Source organism: Pavona decussata, unplaced genomic scaffold (assembly GCF_977016875.1).
Source record: "Pavona decussata unplaced genomic scaffold, jaPavDecu1.1 SCAFFOLD_384, whole genome shotgun sequence".
NCBI lineage: Eukaryota > Metazoa > Cnidaria > Anthozoa > Scleractinia > Agariciidae > Pavona > Pavona decussata.
In genome coordinates this window covers 293,706-307,830 of record NW_028145757.1, presented here as the reverse complement: position 1 = coordinate 307,830, position 14,125 = coordinate 293,706, and the positions used below count along the sequence as shown (strand labels likewise).

At 40.6% G+C, this 14,125-nt stretch overlaps 1 protein-coding gene across 1 annotated transcript in view; it reads right to left on the bottom strand.

Annotated features, from left to right (window-relative positions):
- Nucleotides 1-1,284: 1,284 nt before the first annotated feature.
- The window catches only part of LOC146451774 (arf-GAP with SH3 domain, ANK repeat and PH domain-containing protein 2-like), a 32,282-nt gene continuing 19,441 nt past the window's right edge, over nucleotides 1,285-14,125 (bottom strand). Inside the window, exons 23-35 of the mRNA XM_085098627.1 lie at nucleotides 13,586-13,673; nucleotides 11,998-12,090; nucleotides 11,477-11,562; nucleotides 10,402-10,523; nucleotides 10,250-10,317; nucleotides 9,522-9,590; nucleotides 8,867-8,962; nucleotides 8,060-8,400; nucleotides 7,082-7,600; nucleotides 6,939-7,009; nucleotides 5,141-5,253; nucleotides 3,561-3,689; nucleotides 1,285-2,935 (exon numbers count right to left, since the gene is read on the bottom strand). Coding sequence (XP_084954753.1) covers nucleotides 2,861-2,935; nucleotides 3,561-3,689; nucleotides 5,141-5,253; nucleotides 6,939-7,009; nucleotides 7,082-7,600; nucleotides 8,060-8,400; nucleotides 8,867-8,962; nucleotides 9,522-9,590; nucleotides 10,250-10,317; nucleotides 10,402-10,523; nucleotides 11,477-11,562; nucleotides 11,998-12,090; nucleotides 13,586-13,673 — 1,870 coding nt within the window. The 3' untranslated portion in view covers nucleotides 1,285-2,860. The remainder of the gene's footprint in view (nucleotides 2,936-3,560; nucleotides 3,690-5,140; nucleotides 5,254-6,938; nucleotides 7,010-7,081; nucleotides 7,601-8,059; nucleotides 8,401-8,866; nucleotides 8,963-9,521; nucleotides 9,591-10,249; nucleotides 10,318-10,401; nucleotides 10,524-11,476; nucleotides 11,563-11,997; nucleotides 12,091-13,585; nucleotides 13,674-14,125) is intronic.

Genomic DNA, 14,125 nt, shown 5'->3' with positions numbered 1-14,125 from the left:
CGCCTCACGTTCAGAGTCGTAGCCACTAACGAAGATGAAATTAAATTACAATCAGATTTGATGAACTTGAGCTGTGGTCAGACAAATGGCAACTGGTTTTTAACATCAAGGAGTGCCACCTACTAATAGGCTGTAAGCGAGGTCATTTACCACTAGCCAAGACACACTCAAAGGTGAAACTCTTGTGCCAGTAAAACATCACCCCTACCTAGTTGTGAAATTACAGTCAAACATGAAATGGGACCAACGCATCAAACAGGGCACCACCAAGGCAATCCGCTCCCTGGGTTTTCTCAGCTTTTCTCCGCAGGAAACTCTATATAAATCTCCAGAAGTATTTACCAAGCACTCGTGCGTCCCCACGACGAATATGCATCAGCTGCATGGGACCCCCATCTCATAAAAGATGTGAAGAAGGTTGAGTCCGTCCAACGACGATCTCTTCGATTTGTGAAAAATAATATGTGTAAGATGAGGGAGAAGTGACCAGCCTGCTATGAGGACTAGGATGGCCCTCCTTAGAGGTAAGACGTACATGCCACCGACTAGAGATTCTTTATACATAGATAAACGCCAAATCAGTGATTCATATTCCCTGATATCTGAATTTGCCAGTAGAACGAGCAGCAAAGGCGCAAGACAGTACCTGTTTCATTCAGCCCAGCAGTATAGGAGACACATATCACTAAAGCTAATTATTAGGGATTGGAATACATGCACTACCATCGGACATTAGACGTTGCGAAACAGAAAACTCTTAAGTTTTCACTAAGACTTCACCTCCTTGTGTAACTAATTATTTTTACATTGTCTAGTTGCACTGTGCACTCCAAATTTTCGCCTTAATAGTTTTCACACCTGCACAGCACTCGAGACGAGATGAGAAACTATTTTCTCGTAACTTATAAATGAAAGCGCGGGAAAACAAACTACCAGCCCATCATAAGGAAATCGCGGGAAAACATGTTACCTGTGGGAAACGCGGGAAAACAAGTGTCAAATAATCGTTGTGTCTGAGTGAATTCAGTGAATGGGAGTAAAAACAAATTGTTTGCCTTGCTCCTTCCCATGAGTAAATTCGAGTTTGCATTACTCAGGAACGGGCAAATGGTTGGCTCGATTTCCAGCGTCTATTCGGGAAATAAATACGCGAACCGAGTAAATGGCGAAAATCGAGCCTAGGAAAGGGTAGGAAATTTCTTAACAACACGAGAACATGTGAGCTTTCATTGTGAAGTTGTTATTTTAATTTGAAAAATACATCTTTCTACAAATAAGGCACCGTTGTACGATCAAAAGCCATTTTCTTAGGCAATTTATGATACAGATATAACAATTTTACCGCTAAAATATCTATTTACTGTAAAATTACTTTAAAACTATCACAAAACTAGAGAGACTTAGACAATCACTCTCATCTTACATGTAAAATAAGACAGTCGGGTTGAGGATCCAACAACCCTGGCCTCAACAAACAAGACACAGCTCGTTTATAAACAACTGCATGTTTCCCTAAAGAAATCAAAACTACGAGTCGAGAATTCCACTTCCATGACGTAGTGCTGGCCAGTGTCGCTGATTGGTCAAAGGAAAACTGTTGAGACCCAATTAGAAACCTTGCATTTGCTACGTCATCACGCGGAACGTGTCCCCTCGTTATTCAGGCATGGATTTGTGACGAAACGCGGTATACTCGCTTAAGGTCATCTGTACACTCGCAGTAATCGATAGAAGAGTGAACTGAATTTTCCTTTCAAAAACTCTGGCAAAATTTATACGCCTTAAATACGGTCACTCCCTTAAAACAAGCTGCAAAGAATCGGAAATGGAGAGAAGAGAAGCACGTTCCCAAGACACGACTTTGATTCCTTATTCATCCGACATTCAAATATTTTGTGATTTACCTGCATTTCCAAATGAAAATTCAACGTCAAAACGTTCATTACTGCACTTAGAAGAACACTGTCAACTAATCTCGTACCAAAGTCGTCTCACTCTGGGTGCGAGATTACGCTGTCACCGGCTGTCTAGTTTCCATTTCATTCCACCAATCAACACCGTCAGCAAGAATTACTTCCTAATAAATTCCTGTCATTTGTAGAGAAACCTGCAAATCCATTTTTAGATTTTCTGTAACCTAGTCATGTAAACGTCCGGAAATCGTGCTTGACTCGATAAAGTACTTGTCAAAATCATATAATTCTATACCTGCAAGATGCAAAACCATTGCACCTAATTAACTTGAACTACTCTTGAATTTGCAAACCCACAAATATTAACTTCTTACTTCCAAACACTACCTTTGTACAAAAACCAAAAACCAAAAATATTATTATGTATGCCACTGACAACCCGAGAGAAAACGAGCTTAGTTGCTATGGGAACTGCAAACCACGACTCCCTTTAACCTATCATGTTTACTAAAAATACACATTCCAAATAAATTAAAGTTCTTAAGATTCTTGATCAAGAGAACAATTTACTCTTCATATATATGCATGCGATTCACTTTGTTAAAATAGTGAACGACCATAATTATTTCATAAAAGGCATTTCCTTTGGTTACAAATGATAAAAAATTGCTGCGGGATAAAATATTCTAAGATACGTTGATCGTAAAATCCGGAAAATAGTTTATATCTTTTACAAAAACAAACAAAAAATTATTCCTGGAGAGATAACTACAGGTTCATTATGAGAATCAATTCTAAAATACTGTAACAAAAACAACGATTGTTTGACTCGTCACAGGAGAAATGCGTGACCGGACTGCGTGATGAGGTCGCGTGACTGTTGATGAATGAACACGTGTGAAGAAAGCAGGAATGTTTGTGAGACACTTGCTGGTGTTGAGCAGACGTTATTGAGAAAGAACTCTGACAAAGCTTATAGGAAAAACTCCAGCTTTTTCAGGCTGCCCTTCAATCTCACCCAACTGCCAAACAAACAAGAACAGGAAATGATTAAAACTGCGCAATGAGAAGCAGATTGATGACTTCTTTCCATTTATTATTTAAGGCATTATTTCAAAGAAGACTCGCAGCAAAATAATTTCAACATTAAATTCTCACTCAAAACTCCATCTCGCACTATGTTTGCAATCCCTTTGAGAAGGTTGCAGTGGTAAGATTTACAGATGGGGCGGGTGGATCTGGTACCGGGGCCGGGGCCGGGGCAGGGGCAGGGGCCCGGGGATGTCCACCTTAAAGGGAGTTGTTTGTCGTGAACGTGTTGATCCTACACGTATTTAGTAGGTAATGACATCACTCAAAGAAAGAAAAAAACTTTACCCACCTACCCCTCCCTTCAACCCACAGGCCTTGGTACTCACCTAACTCATTCGTCAGGTCTCAGATATTCACCCACCCTTCCCTCAGAGATATTTGTATATCCCTCCCTTACCCACCTACCCCTTCCCGCCTACAAAAACTCACACACCCACCCACAGAGACCGTCTCCTTCACTTCTCACATCGATCAACAGAAACAAATACTTGCCCACTCTTCCCTTCTTCAAGCCTCAGATATTTCTCCACCCCTCCCTCAGTGACAGATACTTACCCACCACTCGGCGTCCTCTCCCTCCCCCTTGACTAAAATAACATCTCCTTCTTTGAAGGTGAGCTCGTCCTCATTGTCGGCTTCACAGTCGTACAGCGCCTGCACTCGACGGGGAAGGCCAGACGGAGTCTGCACAGGAACAGAGATCAATTTAGTCTGTGTTGTTTCTCTCGCACGTGAAGGTAGAATGGACACATGACTTCAACTTCCCTGCCCTCGAAGATTGTGATTCTACATTTCCTAGATTTGCCACAAGTCGACATCTTATGACGCCAAAAGTAGGCGACGCGCGATAAAGTCTGACCTGACTCTACAAAAACGCAACGCACTTAGAGAAAGCTCATACGTTTTCGTGCGAAGCTTGATTTCTAAATTTCTACTATGGATCTACTCACTCAATGCTACAAAATTATTAGGTAAAAATAAAGGTCCATGCTAAATGCTTGATAAATATCCCAAATAAGTTTTGAGGGCCAAAATTGTTCTTAGCGAAGCAAGACACCATATAATCACTACATCAACTACTGGATGAGTTTTCATAATATTAATAATAACCATTCAATAATAGCATTCGTTATATACTAACAGAACAGGTACATCAAATTGCAGAAATGGGATTCAGAATGGCCCTGGAGTTAAAGTGGTAAAACAATATACCAAAACATACAAATGCAATAGACACTACATATGAATATCGTTCTGTCTAGTTCGTTCAAACCAATTAAGTCGCTTATTGCCCGTTCCGGAGTTCAAATGGAGAATGGGGTATGAGTTTTAAATGTTCCCATAATCAGAAATTGAAGTCCATCACAAGAAAGATCACATTAAAATTAGTCAGCTTACCAAGTTTGAGGTTCTGTTGTTACATTGTAACCATGTAGAAGGCTTTCAAAAATCGGAAAAAGTAGACACTGTATGGATTTTGGAGGATGCCATCTCAGAATGACAGACATTTGTATGGAATTTGGGCGACCTTTGACAGGTCACAGCCTGGTTACTACGCAATGAAACAACCAAACTTGGTAAACTTACTAATTTTTCATGTGATCTTTCTGGCGATGGGATTGATTTCTTCATATGACGCAATTCGAACAATGTGTTAACTAGCGCCCAGACCCTTTATGAACTTCGGAACGCGCAGTTATTCATTCTTTTTTTGTTTTGTTGTTTTTTTTTGTTGTTGTTGTTGTTGTTTTGTTTTGTTTGTTTTTTATTTGCCACAAAGAAAACACAATAGACTATAACAAAAGCAGCATTGGCGAGGAGATATCAAGAAACTATCGGGCTTATGTTAAGAGATCTCCTCGAACTAAATAGATATATATTTTTATTTCCCCTTACGGATATTTAGAAATGATAGATAAAGGTGACGAAATATCAACATTCCATGAAAAACAACAAGCAATTTTCCGTACAATGCGGTGTTCAAACCATGTAACAAGATTTAAAAGCAGAGTTATTGTAAATCCGCAAAGAACATTCTGTAGTTTGAGTAAACCTCGTTCCCAGGGTCACCCTGGCCCTCTTCCCGGGGAAAGCCTGGGAACGAAGGTTCATTACCAGTACCCACTCCTACTCACCCCTGTTCCGTATGATCTTGGAGGAAGGCCTGGAATAGGACTCTCAGGGACAGAATTTTCTGCTTCTTCTAAGGGTTCTTTAGCTTTCTCGTTACTTTTCTTGTCAACGTTTTCTAAAGATACAAATTTAGAACGACCTGTTTCAGGCCTACTCTGGGACCTTAAGTCTTCGTAATTTTGGGCGACTTAAGGCGATTTAAGGCGACATAAGGCGACTTAAGCAAAACACACTGTAAAATTGAAGCGATTTTAAGCGACTTAAGGCGACATTGGGCAACTTTAGGCGACTTAAGGTCACAGAGTAGGCCTTGTTTCAAAGGGCGGCCCGAAACAAGTTAAGATTTAAATATCTTACTCCTTACTTAAAAAGTGGGTTGCTTTGTACTGAGGCAAGTTATTGAGTCCAAGATTGCGTATGTTGAGTCGTGAACCCTACAACCGCTTGAAAACAAAAGTCACGTAAAACGTAGGCGTGCACTGTGCTCATGGAGACCAGAACCCAGCCGTTCAAAGCCCCATTAAGCTAATCCTGGGTTAGAGTGAGCTTTGATTTGAGTTTAATTACTAATCAATAAAGAGTTTTCAAAAATATGTTTGTCCCTCCATTTTGAGATATACCCTTCTTTACCATCAGCTTAAAATTAGCTTCAAAACCATATATAACGAGCAATATGAAAACATCGCTCAACTTTTAATCTGGGATTAGCGATAATCTACTTTTGAACAACTGGGCCAAGTTGAATGTTTTCCCACGGTTGGCAAAAGTTCCAAGGTTTCTCACACTTGGCACAAATTACAACTGTTTATGTTTCCCTTCCTATAGAATACATGTTTATCGGGCTTCTCACTGGTTACCACGGGCGCGTTACACTTAGCCAAAATTTTCGGTTCGACTTGTTGAAATGTATTTTGAAGAGCGGATCAACGGAAATTTTCCGGAACAGGACAATCTTCGGGGCTACGCTACTTTTTCCAAAATTACGGTTCCATTTGCAGACTCCCACTTCCATTTCGTTGTCTTCACGCGCCCCACTGCGCCATCAAGGAAGTTTTGATCTATCATGAAATTGCAAGTTTGCAAATGCAAACGAGATTCTTTGCCCAGATAGAAAAAAGCCTTTCCAATCGACATGAAAAGTACTGGAATTTCCAACCGAAAATTATGACGAAACGGAAAGCGCACAAGGTTTCCCGCTCTTTTTACAGGTTGCACGCTTCTCCTACACTTGCGATTGGTTAATACATGTTTACCGTCAATCTGAATGGTTAGTAGCATTTTCCCGTTGTTATGGGTGGTTTTACAGGGTGTTTTCATGTGAAAACGGGCTTGAACCTGTGCGAGTTCCATACCGGTATGACATGTTTACATGAAGGGATGAGATTTTCAATCCGCGTTTACATGAAGAGTTTGCCATCTTGGTTTGGATATCGAAGACTACGCATGCGCTATCCGTTCCAGACTTCCGGGAGAGTGATTTCATGCCTGAACGAACAGTTTCACCGCGTTTGCATTACATCGGAATGCGTTTCCGTACCGGAATGAAAATCTCGCTTGGGTACAGTTACCGGGGTGAGCTCGCACCGGTATGACTCGCTCCGGTATGAGATTTTGTGTTGGTATCATGTAAACGAATACAGAGCCACAAGAGGAAACCGGAGTGAACTCGTACCAGAATGAAAATCGCGCCGGTATCATGTAAACACCCTCTTTGACATTTACTTTTCAGAAAGTCATCAGAAACAATCTACCTTAAGGAAATCACTTCTGCAAGTTAGTGGTTAGAGGTTTCATACTAACCTAGCGGTGGAGGTCTGCTGAAGGTGAGCTCTGATCCGGCTCGTGGAGGAGGTCTGGGTAGTGTAGCAGCCCTACAGTCAAAACACAATCCAATTCAGTACGCAAACATGAAATAACAAACCAGTTAAATGTAAACCACTGACCTTGGTGCGATGTCCCCATTGGCCACTAATGACGGAGATGATGTCACTCTAACCGAGCCGTGCTTTAGAGGCCTGGGTGGAGGTAAAGGGAAATTATCTGCCTTGTCCATCTCCTCTGCATCCAAAGGATTTGAAAGCTTTTTCTCCACGGGAAGCTTCGATTCCGATCCCGGACCCACCGGGATGTCCTCACCAAAGGGGGATTTTCCCTCGGATTTCGATCTCCGGTGCATTGGCAGAGGGGGTGCGGCAGGTTTCATATCCGAGCCGGATCGTTTAGGGGCGGGCGGAATAGGCGGGGCTCGCCGATTAACTATATCCGTGGGAGGGCGGGTTTTTATCGCCGGTGGGGGAGGTTTGGCAGGGGGCCCAGCATCGTCAAATTTAGGTTTTGCGGGTAAAGGCGGGCCGGGTTTGTCAACAGCGATGCGTTTATCCCGATCACGACTGACGGAGGAGCAGCGGATTGGAGGGACAGGAGGAGGAGAGTCGGACAGGTCACCTTCTGTATCATCAGCCCTGAAATTAAAAACAAAGGGAGCATTAGAATTCCTCACACCCTGAGCAGCAAGGTTTCCTGAGAAGAATAATAAAGAGTACCAAAGGATTAAATATACAGACTGAACAATTAGAACCAACTCGTACAAACAGAATCTTAAAACAGCACCACCGGAAAGTACTGCTCAGTAGCTTTCATTTGAATGGTCACACTTTAGGATTTCATCCACAGACTCAAACGTGAGAACCACCTTGTACAGCATAATAAACAGCACCACAGGAACTTCCCTGTATAATCTATATTCTTATGTGCGGCCCCAAAGGGTATGGCTTTGGAGCCGTTTTGGTCTGAAATAGGGTATCTACTTTAACACGTCTTCACGTCGTTTTCACGTCTATAGATTTTAACCATTTTCGTCTGAAAGACTCTGGCCATACTTCAACAGCGACCTAAATAAGTGCTTATTGTATAAACCTTACGTTTTTCCTTTAGGACCGTGACCAAAAGTACTTGTCATAGGACGGAAGACGCTATCTGAAGCTGTTGAGGGGAGGAACATGCTCGCCCGTACGTTAACAGCGACTGTTTCTCCCGAGGGAGGGATGGGTGCCCTGCGCCTGACAACGGGTGACCCCACGGGAACCTTGTCAACTGCTGGCGATTCACTTCCTATGAGTGTGAGACCCGACACCAGGGGACTCATTCCAGGGAGAACCTGCATTCCTTTCATGTACCCCCCTCCAGGCAGGATCATTTGACTGACAGGTCGGCTTGGTAACTGGCGCCGGTGACGAGGTGGTGTAGGAGGACTGGAACGAGCCTGAGATGAAGATAAAGCGCGCATTAGGGAACATACTGCAAGTGACTATCAAAACATTTTCAAATGTACAAGCACAGTTCTTGCCATGAAAACAATGGTGCTGCAATTGCCCATTTTACAGTTGTGTGCTAGATGACCTGGCCTTGGAATGTAAGCGAGGCTGGCGTGACCTTGAATTAATATAAACCTCGCTTCCAATCCAAGGCCAGGTCACTAAGCACACAACTGTAAAATAGCCTATTTACGTTAGAAGGGCCGCGACCGTGCACAATCCTTTGTTTTTAATTTTCACACTAACGTTAAATATCTTAAGAGGAACGTTGCTCCAACAATTTTAAAATGTATTGTGGTTTGTTCACAGTCAAGGCCAAAAATGCTAACAAAGAGATATAACAAGACGTTTGTCAGGCTTCATAGCCATTGCCTTTTATTAACTATGGTACAAGTTGATCTCTTCTGTTCACACCTTTGGCTCAGTTTTGGAGTCGTTTAATGTCTCCTCGTCGCTGAATTCCGGTTTAATATCGAGCAGATCTAAGGGGTTATCGTAGATGCCGTCCGCCTGGAGAATAAAATACATATCTGATTAGATGTTTTGATGAGAGGAATCGCTGCAACTTTTAACGAGTGCTACTGTATTTTATAGAGCAGAAGACGTGCTTGCAATTCCAAGAAGAAACCGAATGTTTGGTCTTAGTTATAAAACTAATCGTACAAAGAATAGTTTTATTAACTTTCAGTGTAATTTAATTAACAACAATAAGAATGTTTATTAGGTTGTATATCTTATAGAATATTTTTAGTATCTCTAGCATTTTTAAAGCTTTTTTTCCCTTAGTATATACAGTTATTGTACGTAATTTAGCCAATGGCTACCATGTACATGCTAATAAAGTATCTATCTATTAATTCACTTTCTCCATAAACTAACGGAGTGGAAGTTGTAGCAACGTAGTTCCAAAGGTGTGAATGGCGTTGCAGTCGTGGTTTGCGCCAGAGATCCTTGTTGTTTTGCAAATGTAGTAAAATGTAGTACCATACGCTCAGAGCCATGACATTTAAAATGTTGTTCAGCAGCAGCATAACTGTCCTAATTTTCGTTCTTGACAAAACAGCCTTACCTCGTTGAGTCCCCAGTCTATCTTGACATTATCACACCAACCCAGTTTATCAGAAGCGCTCTGCTTCAGCTGATAAAATAAAATAAAGTTAACAAATGGTTAGAAATAGATGTATAAACATCACAGGGATGGGAGCCAAGTATGAGACAACTGCAGGGTACAATAATAAGAACTTTATTGAACGAAGTTAAAAACATTAAGTCTCAGACTAATAAACTTGTGGACCCGCCTAGAAATTAAATCAAATACAGTAGAATGAATACATAATTAAATAAGGATCTTATACATGTGTATATATATACATGAGGAGTGTTACACGGTTGAAAATGCTAAAAGACAATAATGAACAGGGATATTTATATAATAATATAACTATGATGGTCAAATTCCTACGTACGTTTCCTTTAAATACTTGAGCGCTAAGCGCTTTTTATAGCGCTTTAGAATACCTATAGTTTTAGCGCTTTATAAACGTATTTTACTATTGTTATTGTTATCTTTAAAGGCTTAACGTAATATTAACAGGTAGCATAATCCATATGGCTGAAATAAGAAATGTCCTCCCCCATTCTGTTTCCCTTTACTTTGGAAAGCATAACAGGCAACAGTGTTGCTAGAGGGGGTGGCATTTTGGAGTTGAGTTGCAAGGTTAGGCGAAACACATTGGTGATAGCTTGCCATTAATTTGGCAGGACTGGTGGGAGAGTGCGATCATTTTGCGCACTCACCAGTTCAATTGACTCTGCGTGTCCTAATTCTTTTGAGATGTCCATGGGTGTTTTTCCATCCTTGTTTTCTGCAATAAAAGCACAGGGATTCAGATTATTAGAGATTAAGTGAAAAAGAGAAGCAAGATAAATGGATTGTGCAATGCACTTACCAATACTAAGACTGTCTGTGCCACCACCTCTTAACAGAACTCTCATACATTCTGTTTTGTTGGAAAAAGCTGCCACGTGAAGCGCTGTGTTGCCGTCTTGATCAGCCACGTTTACATCGTTGCTGGAACGAAATAAAACAACGAAAAAGAATTGAGTCTCCTTCTAGAACAAAATCGTTTAAATTACGGATGTGCTGCCCCTATAAATACTGAAAAATAAAACGAACAGTTACAACGCTTTTACAGGAGCATGTTACCGGAATACGGTATGCTTTGAGCTTCCAGTTGTACTTATGAGCTTGTGTCTGTATCACTCGTATCTAATAGGATATTGACCCAGTATTATGTAGACAGTGCAGTACTGGAAGACTCTGTATTTCTCTGGTCTGTGTGCTTTTTTTATTTTCTTTCCTTGGTGGAAAGTAGTTTTTAGCTTTAAGGACTTTCCTGACCACGTGAAACTTCTAAAAAGAGAGAGATGTATATTTACGTTTACGCCAAATGGAAAAAGCAGAGATGACCACGCGACCATGTTTATCCTATATTTGCCGCTTGCTGTTTACAGTTTCTCAGTAAAATTGTGTAGTTTTGGGTAAGCTGCAAAGGCAAGGATTATTTTGCACTAGTCTCGTGCTATGTGCAAGATATGAGCATGTAACTCTGAATCAATTTAAATCTCTGCTCTCCTCATACTACAAAGATGCACTTATTTCGCGCTTCGATATTGAGGACCCTAGAACCTGGAAATCTGTCTGTTTAAAATGTAATATGCCACGCAACCTTTTAGAACCTATTTCGTGTTGTTATTAGTTTACTATATTTTACTAACTTATTCGAGTGTTTTCGAACTTTGTAAATCTTGGGCCCACATTAATTGGCGCTAGCTGTTGTGGTCACCCTGCCTTAACCAAGAATCGTTTATTTTCTGTCTCACGTTGTTATGTTCTGCTTATAGTTTTCAGTTTGAAGGCGAAGTCAAATAAATAAATGTGCTTATTTCTTCAAGAAAACATAAACGCGAATCTCGCGTTTGCCGTTTGCCGTAAACGCAATTCTAAACTCTCTATTAGCTTACCAATTCTGCGCTAAGAAGTCAACAATATGAAGCGAAGTTAAGTCCTCCTGTTCAACGGCCACATGAAGCGCTGTTGCATTCTTGGGCTGGACAAAACAAAAGAAAAACAAAATTAATTCACCAGGAGATTTCTTGCATGCAATTACAGATGTAGAAAGTTTTTATGACAGTCAAAAACCCAAAGTATCGCAGAACGTTATAACATCTCCTCAGTCACAATAAGTACTAGGTTTGTTAGAGAACAACAACAAAATAACAGCTGCCATGTTCGGTGGCATGCAAGCGCGGGAAACGTGCAATTCACGTCACGTGCGGGAAAGCGCCACAGGCCAACACGAGAAAGTCATGCTTAGTTGTTGTCTTCTTTCTGATTGGTTAGAAAATTACATTTAAATTCTGATTGGTTAAAGACTATGTTGTTCTCTTTTGAACTCATTACAACTATCAATAAAAATGATAATTTTGTAGAAAAACTTAGTTTACATTACATTGCACCTGTTGCTGTGGTGCATTCAACTTACATGTCCAGGAAGCGGCGTTGTCAGTTCAACTCCTTCAGCAAAAGCTTGTAAAACAGCTAAAATGTCCTTAGACTTCACAGCCTGGTGAAGTTCCTGTTTCGAGCAAAGTTGAAGCCAAATCCGATTTTAGTAAATGCGGTTGAAATTAATGTCTCTATAATTCCATGAGACATAGTTAAAATGGGTTATTCGCTTAATGAACCATTGGCAGTTCAGGAAAAATTAAATTGAAGTTTGAAAAAATTCGAAGCAACATTGGAAACAGTCGTCTTTTCGACCTTCGACAACTGATAACTGTTAAAATTGAAATACAGAAAATATATTTAACAATTATTCCATGAGCGCGTGTTGGATATGAGATGGTAAATAGCCAACGAGGCGCGAAGCGCCGAGTTGGCTATAACCAATCTCATATCCAACAAGCGCGAATGGAATAATTGTTTTATTAAATTCTCCCCGTTTGGATATTGATGTTGAAGTTTTAAGAATTTAATTTTAAGTAAAAATTTCTTTTAAATTAAACGACCGGATGTTGACTAGTTGAGACAACTTCCGACCAAAGCGCGCGAAACTTAATGATCACATGACACGCGCAGCTCATTGCGAACGGAGTTGAATGAAAAATCGAAAGCGAAGTAGATCGGACAAAGCCGGACATCTCAAATTCAAGATACGTTCAAGTGTACAAGTAACAACCTTTCTGAGACAAGCATTTAAGTGCCTTTGAAGTTCCAGCTAATCGAGAAGCATAATAGTTGAGCACATTTGAGCAAATGTTTTGCTGTGTGGTGCCGAACGAAGGAAGGGATCAAGGACGGCTTTTTTTATGCTGAACTGAATTCCTCGCAGACGTTTTAAAACACTTAAGGCAAGACGAGTCCAAGTGTACGAGGTACAATCTCACTGAGACAAGCATTTGCTGCAAGTTTTTCAACTTCAAGCTTATCGAGAAGCGTAAGAGCTGTGCACATTTGTGCAAATGTTTTGCTGAGTGGTGCCGAGCGACGGAAACGAACATTATGGCCGCCGCTCGTACGGATTTCATGGATGAACTTTTGTAACTGGAGTCCTCGTAAATGCGTAGAAACGGAAAGACAGGCATTAAGCTCTTCTTGAGAAATTTCTTCGATCGGTTTTAACCTCTTACCGCCAGGATTTGCAAGCCATCCTGAAATTTTTGAAGGTAACCGGTTATTGTTTTTGTTGTTATGTAATCGTAAAATCGTGCATTTTTTTCTGATTTTAAAAGAAACTTAAGAGATACGTATTATTAAATAGTGTCATGCCGAACTTTGTGGCTTTTATTGTTGTCATTGTCTGGTATTTCTTTCCTTTTCTTTTATTTTTCTCCATTTTTCCGAAGAAACTTTCGCTTCCCGCCGAAAAAAGTTCTTAGCTTAGCGACACCTCGGGCAATCGTTTTCCATATAAGGTCAAACTACGGTATATGAGCTGATAACCGGGATTTAGTGAACCAATCAGAGCGCTAGAAATGCAATATCCGAGGCTGAGAATTTAATAAATTTTTTTAACACTTGCAGTTTTGATGTAACGAAATAAGTATTTTAGAAACATCATAAAAGCATACCTGCAGTATTTTGTCCGTATTATCCCCGGATTTTATCGCGTATTTATGTTGAATGTATTTCGCTCGTATGAACTCCTTTCTTTCATCCCTGAAAAACAAAATTCGTCACTCAAGATAAGGCCACCTGAAGCGCTTCCCATTATTGCCCGTTCCGAAGGTCATAAAGGGACTGGACCCTACTTTACACATTGTTCAAATTGCGTCATATGAAGAAATGAACCCCATTAACAGAAAGATCACATAAAAATTAGTAAGTTTACAAAGTTTGGTTATGTTTCAGTGCATAGTAACCAGGCTGTGACCTGTCAAAGGTCGCCCAAATTCCTTACAAATATCTCTAATTCTGAGATGGCGTCCCCAAATCCATACAAAGGCTCTAATTTTTCCGATTTTTGCAAGCCTCCTACACGGTTGCAATCTAACAACAGCACCTCAAATTTGGTAAACTGACTAATTTTAATGTGATCGTTCTAATTTCTAATTAAATGAAAATTTAAAAACCCGTCCCCAGCCTCCAATGTTTGAACTCCGGAACGGGCA